Source organism: Coenobita brevimanus, chromosome 34 (assembly GCF_032717465.1).
Source record: "Coenobita brevimanus isolate Jiangsu-jjx chromosome 34, ASM3271746v2, whole genome shotgun sequence".
Lineage (NCBI taxonomy): Eukaryota > Metazoa > Arthropoda > Malacostraca > Decapoda > Coenobitidae > Coenobita > Coenobita brevimanus.
The window spans coordinates 6,514,060-6,531,774 of record NC_136987.1 but is presented as its reverse complement, the minus strand read 5'-3'; the positions used below and the strand labels follow the sequence as shown (position 1 = coordinate 6,531,774).

The window sequence follows — 17,715 nt, the reverse complement described above, 5'->3', positions numbered from 1 at the left end:
TAATGTTTTGGCCAATTTCTGTGTGTGTGTGTGTGTGTGTGTGTGTGTGTGTGTGTGTGTGTGTGTGTGTGTGTGTGTGTGTGTGTGTGTGTGTGTGTGTGTGTGTGTGTGTGTGTGTGCGTATCTGTTACCATTGTCTGTGATCTGCTACCATTATATCTCATGAATGGCTTGAACTATCAACATGAAACCATCAGGGTATCAAGCTATGGCCAAAATCTTAGACGAGTTCGAAAACGGGCACTCCGGATCAAGGTCAGGGTCACCAGAATAGCTGCCAAAGGTCAACTAGTTTTTATCGCCCACCTTTAGCAACATCATATCTCATGAACAGCTTGAGTTATTAACATGAAACCTTCAGGGTATCAATATGTGGCCAAAATTTTGAACGAGTTCGAAAATGGTCTCTCGTGGTCAAGGTCAATGTCAGCAAAATGGCTGCCAAAGGTCAACTAACTTTCCCTCTCCACTCTCCAGATTTCCCTCCCCTCCATTCCGTCGCGCCCTCCTCTCTCTCTCTCTCTCTCTCTCTCTCTCTCTCTCCCTCTCTCTCTCTTGTGGGTTTAGTGGGAAGAGAGACAAAAGGTAAGACAGCGGAAAAGGCCACGGGGGTGAAAATAAGATACAGAGTTTGAATATAGTACCCCACTCTTACTTTATTCCCTCCCACTCCCTCCCTCTCCCCCTCCTCCCTCTTCATCTCCTCCCTCTTGACTTTCTTTCCTTTCCTTCCTCCCCCTCTCACTTTTCTTTCCTCTTCCTTTCCTCTCGTCTATTCCCTCTGGCTTTTCCTCTCTCCAACTCTTCCCCTCCTTTCCCCTTCCTAGTGAGTTCCTTGTCTTCCCCATCTCTCTTTCCTCTTTCCCCTTCCCCCCCACCTCTCTCTCTCTCTCTCTCTCTCTCTCTCTCTCTCTCTCTCTCTCTCTCTCTCTCCCTGCTTGATCATCCTTTCTCTCTGCTTCCTTTTCTACCTCATACTTGACTCTCCTTCGTTCTATCTCCTTCTCCTCTGCCCCACTTCTCTTCTTCATCCCTCTCTCCCATCACGTTCTCTTCCCGTCTTCCTTGCCTCCCCTTGTCATCTTCCCTCTAACCCCTCTCCCACCCCCCACGTTCCCCCTCAACCCTCTCCCTCCTCCCACCTCCTTCTCCCCTACATCCCTTTCTCACACTCAATAGCTCCTCTCTCGCCCCCCCTCCTTCCTCCACTTCTACTTATTCCCCCTTTCCTTCCTCTTGCACCCTTCGTCTTTCCCTCCCCCTCCCTCTCTCCCACTCCTCTCCCTTCCCAGGTCATTCCCCTCTCCCTCTCTCCCCCATCTCCTCCTCCCCTCTTCCCCTGCCTCCTCCCCGCGACCCAAACTGACCTGTGATAAGAAAGCAGTGTTGCCAAGAAGCACAAGCACGCCAGCACGTCAGCACGCCCAACCAGACCCGTCACCTGAAAAACAGCATCATCAGCATCAGAGTCAGCATTAGAGTCAGCGTCAGCATCATCACCTTTATCGCCAACACAGCTGTCATCATCATCATCATCGTCATTACCATCAGAATCAAATCATCATTATTTTCATTAGCATCATCATCATCAGAAAAGCATCATCTTTATCCTCATACCCATCATCATCTTCAACATCATCATCATCATCCTACTCATAAACAACAGAAACGAATCATCTTTATCTTCATACTCATCATCATCAGAAAATCATCATCATCATCACCAGCATCATCAACATCCTCATCCTCATCATCCTCATCAGAAAAACCTCATTTTTATCTTCATACCCATCATCATCATCAATCATCATCATCATCATAAACAAAAGAGACGCATCATCTTTATCTTCATACCCATCATCACCAACATCATCATCATCATCATCATAACAGAGACGCATCATCTTTACCTTCATATCCCTCATCATCATCATCATCATCATCATCACTTACCATTATCAGTGACTCAGGGAAGACAGCCGCAGAAATATAAATACAGTACATCAAAGCCCCAACACAGACCAGGACAGTAAGTGAGGGTAGTTGCATAGTGGCCATGCGGATAAATATTCCTTTCTATGCACGCCAGATTAATTTTCCCTCACACCTCCTCGTTGGCGATTTATTTTACGCCTTACACCTCAAATTCTCTTGCATGGTATATCTGCTAGCTTCAAAAATACAGTGAAGAGTATAATGGTGTAATGTAAAAAATAAATCGCTATAGAGGAGTAACTAAGAAATTTCCTCTCCCTAGAAGCATAGGTTTGATATATTTACAGAGAGAGAGAGAGAGATGAATGGATGATGAATACAAATACACTTCATTTAACCCTTTCAGCACGAGGACGCCATTATCAGCTTTATATCATGTGGAGAGGATGGAGTGTGAGAGACTAACCAGGAGAGTGTATGTGAGTGGGGCGAAGGAAGGGGAAGAGGGAGGGGGAGACCGAGTATGAGATGGAGGGATGGAGTGGAAGGGGATTTGTGAGAGAGAGGGGAGGTAATTTGGGGGGAGGGCAGCGAAATGGCAGGGGACAGGGTGACGTGGAGGAGATTTATTTGTGGCCACTCCTTACGGGATTAAGGAGTCTGGCTATAGAGAGATAGACAGATAGACAGATAGAAAGGTAGATAGATTGATAGATAGACAGACAGATAGACAGGTAGAAAGATAGACAGATAGATAGAGAGATAAACAGAAAGATAGATAGATAGACAGACAGACAGATAGATAGTTCTGCGTCTATTTAACAATTTTATACTTGTTAATCTTGGCATCTCCAGACGATTTTTTTTAGCCCTTGAAGATGCTCGTTGCACCTCTCCCCTGGCGATTAATTTTGCACCTTACACCTTAACATATTCTTGCGTGTAGTTTATTCCATTTTATTATTTCATTTAATTATTCTATTTTATTATTTCATTTTATCATTTTATTTTATCATTTCATTTTATTATTTTATTTAATTATTTTATTATTTCATTTTATTATATTATTTTATTTCATTTTATTATTTCATTTAGTTATTTTCTTTTATTATTTCATTTTATTTTATTTTATATCATTTTATTGTTTTATTTTATTACAGTAGTTTATTTTATTTTATTTTATTATTTTTTATTTTATTTTATTACTTCATTATTTTATTATATTATTTTATTATTTTTTTATTATTTCATTTTATCATTTTATTCCATTATTTTATTTTTTATTTTATTTTATTACTGACATCATAGGCATCGATAATACAGAAGAGGATACTGGGGTGTGGTGTGTAGAATGAATCGCTGAGGGAGACGCGCTAGGGAAATCTTCAAGGCCGCTTATAAATCCCTTCCGAATTATTCTATCACTGTACTCTTCCATCTTTCAGACGATTTTATTCAGCTTAAGAGAGATTTATTGGGTCTTTAGTACGAGGGATTTTCTGAGGTAAATAAAATCGTCTGGTTAAGCTGAATAAAATCGTCTGTTAAGCTGAATAAAATCTAGTCAAGCTAAATCGTCTGGTAAAGCTGAATAAAATCGTCTGTTTTAGCTGAATAAAATCGTCTGGTCAAGCTGAATAAAATCGTCAGTTTAAGCTAAATCGTCTGGTTAAGCTGAATAAATCTTCTGGTTAAGCTGAATAAAATCGTCTGCAAGGAGGAAGACTAGACAAAGACGAAGCTTAATGGTAGGGAGGGATTAGCCAACAGTGGGATGATGAGGGACTGCAGGTTGTAGTGGTGAAGCTGAGTAAAATCATCTGGTTAAGCTGAATAAAACCTACTTAAGGTGAATAAAATCGTCTGGATGGAACAAGGCTAGATGAAGCTTAATGGCAGGGAGGGATTAGCCAACAGTGGGATGATGAGGAACTGCCAGGTGGAGTTTGCAAGTCCTCAAGAACTTCCTGGAATGGGAATGTCTTCAAATTTGTGCAGCTCAGGTAACACAGGAAAGGTAAATTGGCACCGCGATCTGAGGACGAGGAGGTCAACGCTTTGTTACGTTATATATCGAGTGGTAGGAGGGGGCGCTGTGTGGTGGGTAGGAACGCTGTGTGGTGGATGAGGGTGCTGAGTGGTAAGTGGGGTTGCTGTGTGGTGGGTGAGGGTGATGAGTGGTAAGTGGGGTTGCTGTGTGGTGGGTAAGGGTGGTGTGTGGTGGGTAGGGACGCTGTGTGTTGGGTGTGGGTGGTGTGTGGTACGTGAGGGTGTTGCGTTGTGCGTGAGGGCGCTGTGTGGTGGGTGAGGGTGTTGTGTGGGGGGTGAGGGTGGTGGTGGTGTGTGTGTGGGGTGAAGGTGGTGTGTGGTGGGTGAGGGTGGTGTGTGGTAGATGGGGTAGCTGTGTGGTGGGTGAGGGTGGTGTGTGGTGGGTGAGGGTGCCGTGTGGTTGGTAAGGGTGCTGTGTGGTGGTTGAGGGTGTTGTGTGGTGGGTGAGGGTAGTAGTAGCAGTTGTTCCCTAGGCAGTCTGGCCGAACAACCCCGAGTCCCTTAGGAAGGCCATGGCCGAGACCCAGCTTTCCCACAGAGCTCTCAAAGAGTGTATGTTGTGTTGACGTAGGTGATTGTGTGCAATGCAGTCTTCCATAATGTGCTTAATAGTATGGGGTGCTGTGTTGCATCCTGGACAGGCATCAGCAACGGAGTCATCCAGCCTCTTCTGGTAGCTTAAGAGGGCTGGATGGTGCCCACATCTCAGCCTGGCCAGGTGGAACCTGTCCTCACGAGGAAGATAGGATTCAGAAGGGTGGATGTCAGGAGGCCGTGCATGCAGCTGTGTGTTGTCTTTAAGTGACAGAATGGAGCGGCGAGTGATCTGAGTGTGGATATGCTTCTGGAAGCTGGTCTGAGGTGGGCGAGGGGGGAGAGATGACAGTATTTGTGTATGGTATCGTGTGCTGGGTGTTGTTTTGATGTTCCTTGGTGCGGGTGGATGTGCTGCCACGTAATGTAGTGGATGTTGTGGGTTTGTGGAGGCTGCAGCAAGAAACTGGGTGCCTCTCATGTCTAGGTGATCCTTGACTTTGAGGACTTTGTTTTCTTGGTGTAGGTGGTCTGTGGGTGTGGTAGCTGTGCAGCCTGTGATTATTTTTAGGACCTTGTTCTGTATGGTCTGTAGAGTGTTGTAGTGTGTTTTGGTGAGGTTAGTAGCCCAGGGAGGGCTTGTATAATTCATCACTGAACGTATGTATTGTTTGTATACTGTGGTGGTGGTTTCTTTGTTGTGTCCGAATGTTGTATGGGCAAGTGACATCAAAGCATTGAGTCTTGGTGTTATTTTATTTTTAATGTTTGTGATGTGTTGTTTGAATGACATTGATGTATTGTATGTTACACCAAGGATTTTGTGTGTGTGTGTGTGTGTGTGTGTGTGTGTGTGTGTGTGGTAGGGAAGTGTTGTTTATGGTGAGGTGTGGGATGTGACTGTTCTGCTGTCCAGTTTGTGAGAAGAGTCACTGTAGATTTGGCTGGGGCTATTTTGAGCCTGTTTGTGGTGAACCATTCGTGTAGTGTGTTGAGGTAAGGTTGAATGATGTGTGCAGCTGTGTTTGCGTTTTGGTGCGTACATGTAAGTGTTATATCATCTGCATAGGAAGCTATGTGTATTTGTGGTGTGTGGGGTGTGGGTACGTCGTGCATATATAGGTTAAAGAGTGTAGGGGACAAAACAGATCCTTGGGGGACGCCGTTCGTGAAGTTCTGATGTTAGAAGACTAACCGGCAAATGTTACGTGTGCACATCTGCCTGCTAAGTAGTTTGCCAGCCATCTTTTTGTGTTATTGTGCATGTTTGTGCTGAGTATTTTGTTTGTGAGGTTGTGGCGGGGGATGGCATCAAAAGCTTTGCTAATGTCTAGTGTGACTAGGAGTGTTCTGTGTGGTGGCCCTGAATTCATGCCATCGAAAACTCTCTGTGTAAGGTCCGTAAGAAGGGTGTTTGTGGAGTGTAGTGGCCTAAAGCCAAAGCCATGTTGTGACTGGGCTAGGGGAATGTGAGGTGTGGTGTTGTGTGGTGGGTGAGGGTGCTGTGTGGTGGGTGAGGGTGCTGTGTGGTGGATAAGGGTGCTGTGTGGTGAGTGAGGGCGCCCATCATCCACTCACTCGATGTAGCTTGCCCTCAGGTGATTCTACAATGAGGGGCAAGCCAAATGGTTTCTTGTAATCCAGGAAGCCATTTACTACGCTGGGTGGTAGCCCTATAAGCAACTGACGACTGGTGGTTTAGTGAATTAAGGCTCCGTAACCGGACTAAGCTGCAAGACTCTGCATGCAAGGGAGGGTTGGGATCAAATGCTCAAATAATGCCACTCAAGACGTAACCCTCGTCTTATGTTTAAAGTAGCCTAGCCCCGGGTTCCTATGATCCTGATGGGTCAAGGAAGGACTGGATAGTGAACAGATGGATAGATATTAGGCATGCGATTTGAGGAGGTAACGTTTCATCATTTTTTATAATTTATTACCGAGGTATCCCGGTGGTAAAGTGGTTGGAACACACCTTTTGGAGTATGTATTTGCTAAAAGGTAAATCCTAAACCTGTTGCCCCTGATCAGTGTGGTAGGTAAGATCCAGAAAGAAGAAAAGGAAATAAAAGTGGAAGAACTAGGAACATGGTGCCTGGTGAGACGGGCTAACCATCCATTGCGGTGTGTGTGTGTGTGTGTGTGTGTGTGTGTGTGTGTGTGTGTGTGTGGTTACTTGACTTTACTACTCACAGCTTCAGTATGGACGGGATGTGTTGCAAAGATAAGGCCAGCAGACAGCACGGTGCCCTGGGGTAGGTGCAGCAGACGCAGCAGCAGCCTCGTCAGCAGCAGACACACACAAGAATGCAGCAACACGTTCACCAGGTGGAAGCCCAGGGGTCGCAGCCCTAACATAGAGTGGGTCCATCTGTGGGGGGGAAATACAACCATCAAAGTCTTACTCTGATGATGATGATTCTCTCTTTCTCTCTCTCTAGCGATACTGCTTCTTGTCCTCACTTCGCCTGTCAAAGCCCGTTGATTGTCGCCAAGGTGTTGATGACTTCCCCACGTCTAATTATTAATGGCAAAATGAAAATGAGAATGCAACAGGCCAGAATGTGAAATAACGCTTGAAGAACTGTGCAGTACAATGTGTGAAACTCATGGTGGTATGGTTAGACATTAAACTGCAAGGTGGAATGCAAACTCCCTATTCTTGACGAGAATTTCCGAAGTAAGTGAGTCAGATGGAACGTGTTTTGCCTTCCTATATTGTTGCTGACTGCACTCTTTAAATGTGGGATGCAGGCTGACTATACCTAATAACCACAGGCGTTCCAAACATGGCAATAAAGAATCAGGGGTTTGCAGTGCATTGTGCGATTTAAGGTTAAACCCTACGGCCTTACGAGTAGACAATTTTTAACTTCGGTCCGTGAATGTCTACATATATTTTAATTTATTGGTGTTTTCACTGTGCGATTAAATTGATCTTAGTAAAGTATCTTAGTAATGAAGGGATTAGTGAAGGTTCCATCTAAATTCTTCAGTTCCGAAAAAAATCTATGAAAAATTTAAATTCATCTGGGAGTACCCACAACAAAGCAAAAAAGACGTTCTTAGGCTGAAGGGGTTAAAAGCGTGGATGTAACTATCTGATTCACCTGAGAAGAACAATGATGAAAGAAATATTTTTTAGTAGCAGTTTTCTTAAGTGATTTCCTGGAGTTGCCGGCCACAGTGAACAAAGTAGTCCTGATTATGTTTCATTATCCTTATGGAGCTTTACGACAGAAATACCATCTTGATAGATTCGGTGCCTTTACCTAAGTGTATTCGACACTTTTTGAATTTCACTTTTGCCTGCTGTAGCTCTAAATGAGTAAGTTGTTGTCAATGTAGTTAACAGATTTCATGAACAAAGATTTCTTGACAGTTTGTGTGTTTGCTCCATTTTAGTGTTTATTTGGGTGAGGTGCTCTGTCCCAGCAATATTTTAAACATACAATCCTGGCTCCTTCTCAACACTACTGTAATGGTAAGAACTTCCAACTTCTATACGTACTGCTAGTTCTTGTGAGTAATAATATTTTTCCCAGTTAATGGAGCGCCCCACGCCCTCCCTTATCCTGTCCCCTTTTTTCATTAAACATTTTTTTAATTTCCTAAAAATAAAGCTGCATGAAGCCTTACAAGGTTTCATCCTCCCTCCCTGCATTACCCATTCCCTGTAACTTTTTCTTTCATCTCCATATTTTCCTTTGGTCTCTTTCCCTGGTAAGGTTGCGAATACAGTATGCTGTCGACAATACACTGCCGTCTCTCCTTCCCGTCACTGTTCTGACCCCGCCCTCTCTGACTTTCAGTAACAAGGGGAACTGGCTGGTTGGTCCTTTGCCATTTGGGTACCATGATATATGGGAAGGAATGATGAGGCAGACAGAGGACAAGATGGCGAGATCATCAAGGAGAGATTCGAAGACTTGTAGGAATTGAATGGAACAGGTCAACAGCCAACAGGTCAGAGTAGGCGGTGGCTCAATCGGTAGAGAGGTGGCTTGCGGTCCTACCGGACCCAGGTTCAAATCTCCGCTGGGGCAGGGACCAGTTTAAGGATCTGAATTTCATTACGGCAGACTTTACCAATCTACCAGAAGACCCGCCGACATGTCGTAAAAATACCCCGCTAATACCAATACACCAGTCCTGTATGAGACAGTCCTAGCATGTATTCAATATGGACGGTGGGTGTTAGCGCCGAAATGGTGACATGTAGAGGTGTACGATATGTAGGAGGACTACTGGGCCTTGGGAGCAGGCTGAGAAGCCTATGCCCAGAGTCGAGCACATAAAAAAAAAAAAAAAAAAAAAAAATGAGAGAGGCCTTTGCTCATTAGCTGACTGATTCGGGCTGACGATGATGATGATAAATGTGAAAATTAATCGATGTTGTGCACAGCGATCAAACGGAGCAACAAGAGGCATTGTCGCCGTACTCTGCAGTGTGATGTCTTTTTATTCTTGTTACCTTCAGACGATTTTATTTAGGTGTAGTTTATCTTTTCGAAATACAGTCTTCATCAACCCTTTCAGTAAGAGGGACCTTTCTCGAGTAAAATAAAATCATGTGGACACAATATATATAAAATGACGACATCCTCGGGCTGAAGCAGTTATATACAAACAGAGGTTGCAACTGCACTGGAGGCGCCGCCTCTCACTGCACATCCCGTTTCCTGTCCAGGTCTATCAAGTGATCACTTGAATATTACTGATGAATAACAACTTCCCAGGTCAGGTCATATTCATTTTGGTTCAATCAGTCCATTTATGTTCAGAGCCACTTAGATCCATTTAGATCCCATAAGGTATATTGAAGGACTCAAGGTCAGTTCAGGTCTTAACCATCTAGTGCAGCCAATTCAGATCATTTCAGGTCAGATCAGGTTAATTTAAAACCGGTAGTTCAATTAAGATATGTTAGTCCAATTAGGTATTTGACAATTATTAAAGATCTGTCGGGTCATTCCATATCAGCCATATCGATTCAGGTCATGTTAATAAAAAAATGGGCCATATATATATATATATATATATATATATATATATATATATATATATATATATATATATATATATATATATATATATATATATATAGTTACATAACCTATGATTTCATCATCCTTTGTATAATTCTAATGTACAGTATGCTGCATGTTTAATCACGATTCGCCTCGTGGCTTCCATAGTGACCAGGCTTGCGTGTTCTACCTCACTCCCCTTTCTCCCCCTTATAGTAGAGTAAGTCGTTCTTTCTGTTGTTCAGAGCAGGATTGTCAACTCTTTGTCCCCTATAGCTTCATTTGCACGTCCTTCTTGCAAATTGAACCAAGCTCTGCCGGCCCCTATATAATGAGCTCAGTCTCTGCATAAATGGCCACTTAGATCTACTCCTCATTTTGTTCACATCTCTGTCCTCCCCTGTATAGTATATTATCTTTGTGAGTGCTCAGGAAGTCTCCAACCATCTAGCTGCTGTATAATTTGAGTATGAGTGTTGTTGCCATTTTTCTTGTGCTGTATGGCCTAAAGTGTTAATTCGTAGGCCTGGTAAGGTTTTTGTGATTCATGTAGAATTTTTGATGTCAGCCATTATTAATAATATTTTGTATCTGTAATAATATATCTTGCATTAACTGAGGATTATCCGGTTTTCTCATTTTATCAGGGCTGACTTAGATAAATTTACTTTTGTTAAGTTCGTGTTAATAGAGGCTATTGCAGTTAACCATATATTTAACCTGTTTTTGCCATTACATTATCCTTATGAGTCCTGAATGTTTAGTTGTTAGTTTGAGCATTAAACTTTAACTTGTAATTTTACCTAACTCTTTTGTTTTGAACCTGGAACTTTGCGGGACAGTAGTGATTTTAGTATTCTAACTTGAAGTGTTCATTATCTCTCTCTGTTCCGTAACATAAATTTGGCGACCTCTTATTAGGATATTCAGGATATTATCATAAGGATATTGCTTGATATTTTTTGACTGTGATTTATTCATGATGTCTACTATTACTACTCTTGATGAAGCCAAAGATTTTTTGTCAAATGTGCAAACAGTGTGTGATGTAGAAAACAGAACAAAGAATGAACTTTAGCTTGTTGCTCAACAATTGGGAATTGCTGTTCACTCTCATCATTCTAAAGATCAAATTGTTGGCATAATTAATAAAAGCTTGTTTGATGTAACTCCTCCAGATGAGCAAACGCAGATTGAAATAGCTAAGTTACAGCTAGCCCTGCAGGAGGCTCGTCCTAAGGAGGCTGAGTCTCAGGCTCGTATTCAGGAGGCACAGGCACAGGCTGAGTCTCAGGCTCGTATTCAGGAGGCACAGGCACAGGCTGAGTCTCAGGCTCGTATTCAGGAGGCACAGGCACAGGCTGAGTCTCAGGCTCGTATTCAGGAGGCACAAATTGAACTTGCTAGGATTCAGGCAGACCATGAGTATCGCATGAAACAAAGTGGAACTGGATCATCTGGCTCTGATGATTTTGATGTGGCTAAAAATGTTAAACTTGTCCCTCCTTTTAATGAATCTGATTTAACAAAGTATTTTCAGTTGTTTGAGAAGGTAGCTACAGGTTTTAATTGGCCCAAAAAGTATTGGCCAGTACTCCTACAGACTGTTCTCACCGGTAAAGCTCAAGTAACTTATGCATCTTTGCCTCAGGATCAATCTGATAATTATGATGTAGTTAAGAGCTTGATTCTTAAGGCCTATGAGCTTGTTCCTGAAGCCTATAGAGTAAAATTTAGGACAACTTATAAGCAAGATAAGCAATCCCATGTTGAGTATGCAAAAATCAATGAAGATCTGTTAGAGCAGTGATTAAATTCTAAGAATGTCTCTATCTATCTATCTATTCTAAGAATGTAAATTCTAATTTTGATAAATTTAAGCAGATGATTTTGCTGGAGGACTTCAAAAGGTGTATTAATAATGATGTAAGCCTATATCTTGATGAGAAAAGAATAGATAATTTGTCTGATGCTGCAGTTTTAGCTGATGAATATGTTCTCACTCACAAGAGATATTCTAAAGAAAAAATGAAAACTGAGAGTAAGTACGTTGCCTCTACTCGGAGTACAGGTAACAGGAAAGAGAATAAAGATGATGTTTCTCAGGAAGTAAAAACCAGCTCCACCTCTAGATTTCAGAAAAGTAAATGTACTTATTGTAGTAAGCTTGGTCATACTACAGAGAAATGTTTCAGGAGACAGCATGATGTGAACAAAAAGGAGTCTTTAAATATTCAGTCAATTGGTCTAGTGTCCACCCTTGAGAGTTCCCAGAATTCTTTAACTGAGTTAACTGAACCTGCTTTGAGGGGTAAATTAAATTCTCATTATGAAGCTCCTCTTTTGAGCAGTAACGTGGTTGACACTCTCAAGAGTTCATGTGCTAATTTCCTGTCTGATGGTTTTGTCAGTCCTCTAGACAGTAATGACAGGAAATCAGTTAAAATATATCGTGATACAGGTGTTTGCCAATCCCTTATGCTGACCAGTGTTCTAAGCTCTAATGTTAATTCCTCTGATGAAACTGTAATCTTACAAGCTGTAGGGAATAATTACTTCTCTGTCCCTCTGTGCAGAGTGAAAGTCTGGTTTTGTTAATGGTTCCGTTATGGTTGGGTTGGTTGAGACACTCCCAATGTCAGGTGTAACTTTCTTACTTGGAAATGATATTGGTGGAAGTCAAGTGTGTCTAGCTCATCAGTTGTCTAGTGAACCAGTGACTGCGGCCCAGGACTGTGATGTCCCTGATGTGTTATCTGCATGTGCTGTCACTAGGGCTAAGTCTAAAATTACTGGTGATTTAGAGGATAATGATGATGATGATGTTATCCTAGCTGACACTTTTCTTGCTAATTTGGACCACTCACCAGATGAGGCAGTACCCCGTAGTTTTGATGATTTGTCTCGTCAAGAGTTGGTTGAGTTGCAGGTTGCTGACTCTGAGTTGAAAGGTCTAGCTAACTCTGCTTGCAGTGAGGAAGAGTCAGCTGGTGCTTCTACTTGTTATTATATAAAGTCAGGAGTACTTATGAGGAAGTGGAGACCCCCAACAGCATCAGCCGACTGTGAATGGGAGGTTGTACATCAAGTTGTCATCCCTCGTGTTTGTAGGCAGGATATCATTAGATTGGCTCATGATTCCAGTTTGGCAGGACACCTTGGAGTGAGGAAGACTGTGGCACGCATTTTGAAACACTTCTACTGGCCAGGTATCTTCAGAGATGTTTCCTTGTATTGTAAGTCTTGTCACACCTGTCAAGTTGTGGGGAAGTGTAATCAGACCGAAAAGGTTGCACCTCTAGTTCCCATTCCTCCTTTTGAGGCGCCATTCACCCGTGTGTTGGTGGATATTGTGGGCCCTCTTCCTAAGACTTCTTCAGGATTTTCTTATGTGTTGACCCTGATTGATATGGCTACTCGTTATCCTGAAGCCATTCCACTTAGAAATATCTCAGCAAAGAACGTGGTTAAGGAAATGCTAGGGTTCTTCACCAAGTTTGGTCTGCCCAAGAAGGTACAGTCAGACCGGGGAAGTAATTTCATGTCAAATGTTTTCAAGCAGTCTCTGAAAGAGTTGGGCATTACCCAGATCACGTCTTCAGCTTACCATCCCCAGACCCAAGGAGCACTGGAGAGATATCATCAAATACTCAAATCGATGCACAGAAAATACTGGTTGGAACATCAGAAAGACTGAGATAAAGGTCTTCCATTCGTTGTATTTGCCGCAAGAGAATCTCCAAATGAATCACTGGGCTTCTCACCCTTTTAACTACTGTTTGGCCATGAAGTAAGAGGACCCCTTAAGCTACTCAAGGAATGCTGGCTGTCGGAGGAAGATGACGTCAACCTGCTGGAGTATGTGATGAAGTTCAAAGAACGGCTGTCCACTGCTTTACAGCTGGCGAGAGAGAATTAGGAGCTGCTCAGGAGAAGATGAAGACTTGGTATGACAAGAAATCCAGGTTACGCCACTTTCAGCCAGGAGATCAGGTTTTGATTCTGCTACCAGTGCATGGGCAACCTCTTCAAGCCAAGTTTAGTGGTCCTTATTTCGTGGAGAAGAAACTCAGTGATGTCAACTATGTCATCGCCACACCAGATCGTAGAAAGAACAAGCAACTTTGTCACATCAACATGCTAAAGTTATATCACAGGCGGGACGAAAATAACCCAGTTTGCACTGTAGCTGTTCCACCCGAGTCTGCAAGTGAAGCTTTCCCATGCAGTATGAGCCTGAGTGATAGTTTGGGGAAGAATCCTGATATCATGAATGATCTCCAGACTAAGCTTTCTCATCTAGCTCCCGAGGAAAGGCAGGAGTTTTCGGCATTACTGCAGGAGTACCCGCAAGTGTTCCGTGACACTCCAGGAAGAACCACTGAGTTGATGTATGATGTCGATGTTGGAGACGCAAAGCCAATTAAATTGCCTCCTTACCGTGTGAACCCAGTGAAAGTTCTTCTCATCGAGAAGGAGCTTGGCTACCTGTTGGACCACAAGATGATTGAGCCCTGTCAGAGCAAGTGGAGTTCTCCTGTTACTCTAGTCCCTAAGCCAGGTGGGTCACAGCGGCTTTGCATCGACTACAGACGTGTTAATCAGATAACCAAAACAGACACTTACCCTCTCCCTCGCGTGGAAGATTGCATAGACAAGATTGGAAAGGCTAGGTACATAAGTAAGTTTGATTTGTTAAAGGGATACTGGCAAGTACCTATAACTGGACGTGCTAAGGAGATCTCGTGTTTTGTAACACTAGGAAAGACTTTTGCATGTTCTATAATGCCATATGGTATGAAGAATGCACCAGCCACTTTTCAGAAGCTCATGAATGTTGTAACAGAGGGTTTGGCAGGGTGTGTTGTTTATATTGATGACGTATTAATCTTCAGTGACAACTGGAAAGATCACCTATGCCATGTCAGTAAATTTCTTGAGTGTTTGGTTCAGGCTAATCTTGTAGCTAATTTATCAAAGTGTGAGTTTGGTCAAGCTAAAGTTCAGTACCTTGGGTACGTAATTGGTGATGGACACGTTGCACCACCAGCAGCTAAGGTTCAGGTTATAAGTGATCTTCCCAGACCTAAAAGTAGGAAAGAGCTACAAAGATTTTTGGGAATGGTATGTTATTACAGGAGATTTGTTCTTAACTTTTCAATTTTTGTATCACCACTTACAGACCTACTGAAAAAGGGAATTAAATTTGTCTGGACCGATAACTGAGAATCCTCTTTCAGTAAACTTAAAGCTATCCTATTAAGTCAGCCAGTGCTCGCTACTCCAAATTTTGCTAAGCCTTTTAAGATGGCTGTTGATGCAAGTGATACAGGAGCTGGGGCTCTTTTGCTGCAAGAGGATGATCAGGGTATTGAACACCCTGTATCTTATTACAGTAAGAAGTTCACTCCATCTCAAAAGAACTACTCAACTATTGAGAAAGAGCTTTTGGCCTTGATTTTGGGTTTACACATATTTTTCATTTTATTTGTATTCTGGTTTTGACCCCATAGTCATTTATACCTATCATAACCCACTGAAATTCCTTAGTAAGTTTAAAGATAAAAATCAGAGATTGACAAGATGGAATCTACTTCTTCAGGAGTATTCATTAGACATACAACATGTCAAGGGGAAAGAAAATGTTATTGCAGATTGCTTATCTAGACTTTAGACAGATTGTTTTAGAGTAATAAGAAATTTCCTTTGTAAATTTCTTTTTCTTTGTGGAGAGGTGTTACATAGCCTATGATTTCATCATCCTTTGTATAATTCTAATGTACAGTATGCTGCATTTTTTATCACGATTCGCCTCGTGGCTTCCATAGTGACCAGGCTTGCGTGTTCTACCTCACTCCCCCTTCTCCCCCTTATAGTAGAGTAGGTCGTTCCTTCTGTTGTCCAGAGAAGGATTGTCAACTCTTTGCCCACTATAGCTTCAATTGCGCGTCCTTCTTGCAATTTGAATCAAGCTCTGCCAGCCCCTATATAATGAGCTCAGTCTCTGTATAAATGGCCACTTAGATCTACTCCTCATTTTGTTCACATCTCTGTCCTCCCCTGTATAGTGTATTATCTTTGTGAGTGCTCAGGAAGTCTCCAACCATCTAGCTGCTGTATAATTTGAGTATGAGTGTTGTTGCCATTTTTCTTGTGCTGTATGGCCTAAAGTGTTAATTCGTAGGCCTGGTAAGGTTTTTGTGATTCATGTAGAGTTTTTGATGTCAGCCATTATTAATAATATTTTGTATCTGTAAAAATATATCTTGCATTAACTGAGCATTATCCGGTTTTCTCATTTTATCAGGGCTGACTTAGATAAATTTACTCTTGCTAATTTCGTGTTAATAGAGGCTATTGCAGTTAACCATATATTTAACCTGTTTTTGCCATTACATTATCCTTATGAGTCCTGAATGTTTAGTTGTTAGTTTGAGCATTAAACTTTAACTTGTAATTTTACCTAACTCTTTTGTTTTGAACCTGGAACTTTGAGGGACAGTAGTGATTTTAGTATTCTCACTTGAAGTGTTCATTATCTCTCTCTGAAGTGCTTGAAAGGGTACAGCAGGGAAGAAAGGTTGCTGGTTCTTTGAAAGCAGTGATAAGAAACAGGGAAGTGAGCATGGAAGTGAAAAAGTTACTACATGACAGTATTGTGATACCAATTCTAACGTACAGAAGTGAAGCTTGGACGTTGTTGGAAGGACACAAGTCAAGAGTGAGAGCCGTGGAAATGAGTTATTTAAGAGGAGCCTGTGGAGTCACATGGAGAGACAGGCTGACGAATGAGGATATGAAGGAGCGTTGTGGTGTGGATGTGGATGTGATAGGAAGCGTTATGAGGAACACACTGAGGTGGTTTGGCCATGTGGAGAGGATGGAGGGTGAAAGACTGACGAAGAGAGTGTATGTGAGTGAGGTGGAGGGGGAAAGAGGAAGGGGGAGGCCGAGGATGAGATGGAGAGATGGGGTGGAGAGGTATATGAGAGAGGGGGGTGTGAGTTGGGAGCAGGGGAGTGAAATGGCGGGGGACAGGGTGACTTGGAGGCGATTTGTTTGTGGCCACCCCAAACGGGATTGAGGCGTCTGGCAATATATATATATATATATATATATATATATATATATATATATATATATATAAGCACAAAGAGAGTGTAGTATTAAAAAGTTGTACCTTTGTTGTGCCCCACAAGGAACGGTACAGCGAGTAAACACAACGCGACACAAAAATATTAAGATCATAAAGAGGGGAGAAAAGTTTGCAGGCACCACACAGGCTTGACACACGAGGTGAATTAGCACACAGTGTGTTGGTCGTGTGGGGGGAGGGTGTGAGAGGTGTGTAGTTCTGTGCACTGGGGACTGGGTATGTGGGGGCGACGCTGAAATATGCATGTAACATACAGGAATATGTTTTGCTAGCAGTGCACTGTCGTTGTATTAAGCTTTTTGGCAGTTAACCTTTTAGTCTGATTTAAGCCTTATATATAATTTTAACCAGTCGGAGGAGAGATGGAGATCAAGAGGTGAAGGCTACTGATTTTACAGTCCCAGGTTCGATTCTAATCATGATAAGAAACAAAGCATGATTAAATTTTCTTAAAAGTGTTTACTGCCCTTTCATACAACCCAGTGATATCTTACTAATAACGCTAAAGACCTGCTAAGGGCGAGAGTGTTAGAAATGAAGTGCCTAAGGTGTGTAAGTGGGGTAGGGCGGTTTGATAAGGTGAGATTGACACAGAGCAAGGTGTGGAAGTAGAGGCAGTGTAATTGAGGATGTAGTTAAGTTGTATGGTCATATTTCTCTCCCCTTCCCTCTCATTCTCTCCCTCCCTCCCTCCCTGCCTGTCTGTCAGTTTGCCTATCCGTCTTTCTCTCTATCCGTCTCTGTCGGTCTGTCTGTCTATCTCTGTCTGTCTGTCCGTCTCTCTCTCTTTCTCTCTCTCTCTCTCTCTCTCTCTCTCTCTCTCTCTCTCTCTCTCTCTCTCTTTCTCTTTATGTGTCCGACTCTGGGTATAGGCTTCACAGCAGCTCCCAAGGCCTAGAAGTCCTGCTACATACCATACACATCTACATGTCACCTATCCATCCATCTATCAAAATAAGCAGTACAGATGCAGTCGTTACGCCCTGTGCTTCTGTCTTCAGAGGCCGAGGC

The 17,715-nt window shown here is 42.6% G+C and overlaps 1 protein-coding gene across 1 annotated transcript in view; it reads right to left on the bottom strand.

Moving 5' to 3' along the window:
- The window catches only part of LOC145396090 (protein O-mannosyl-transferase TMTC1-like), a 170,788-nt gene that overhangs the window by 90,539 nt on the left and 62,534 nt on the right, over positions 1–17,715 (bottom strand). The window contains exons 2-3 of the mRNA XM_080269556.1: positions 6,712–6,889; positions 1,364–1,441 (exon numbers count right to left, since the gene is read on the bottom strand). Of these exons, the coding sequence (XP_080125682.1) occupies positions 1,364–1,441; positions 6,712–6,889 (256 nt within the window). The remainder of the gene's footprint in view (positions 1–1,363; positions 1,442–6,711; positions 6,890–17,715) is intronic.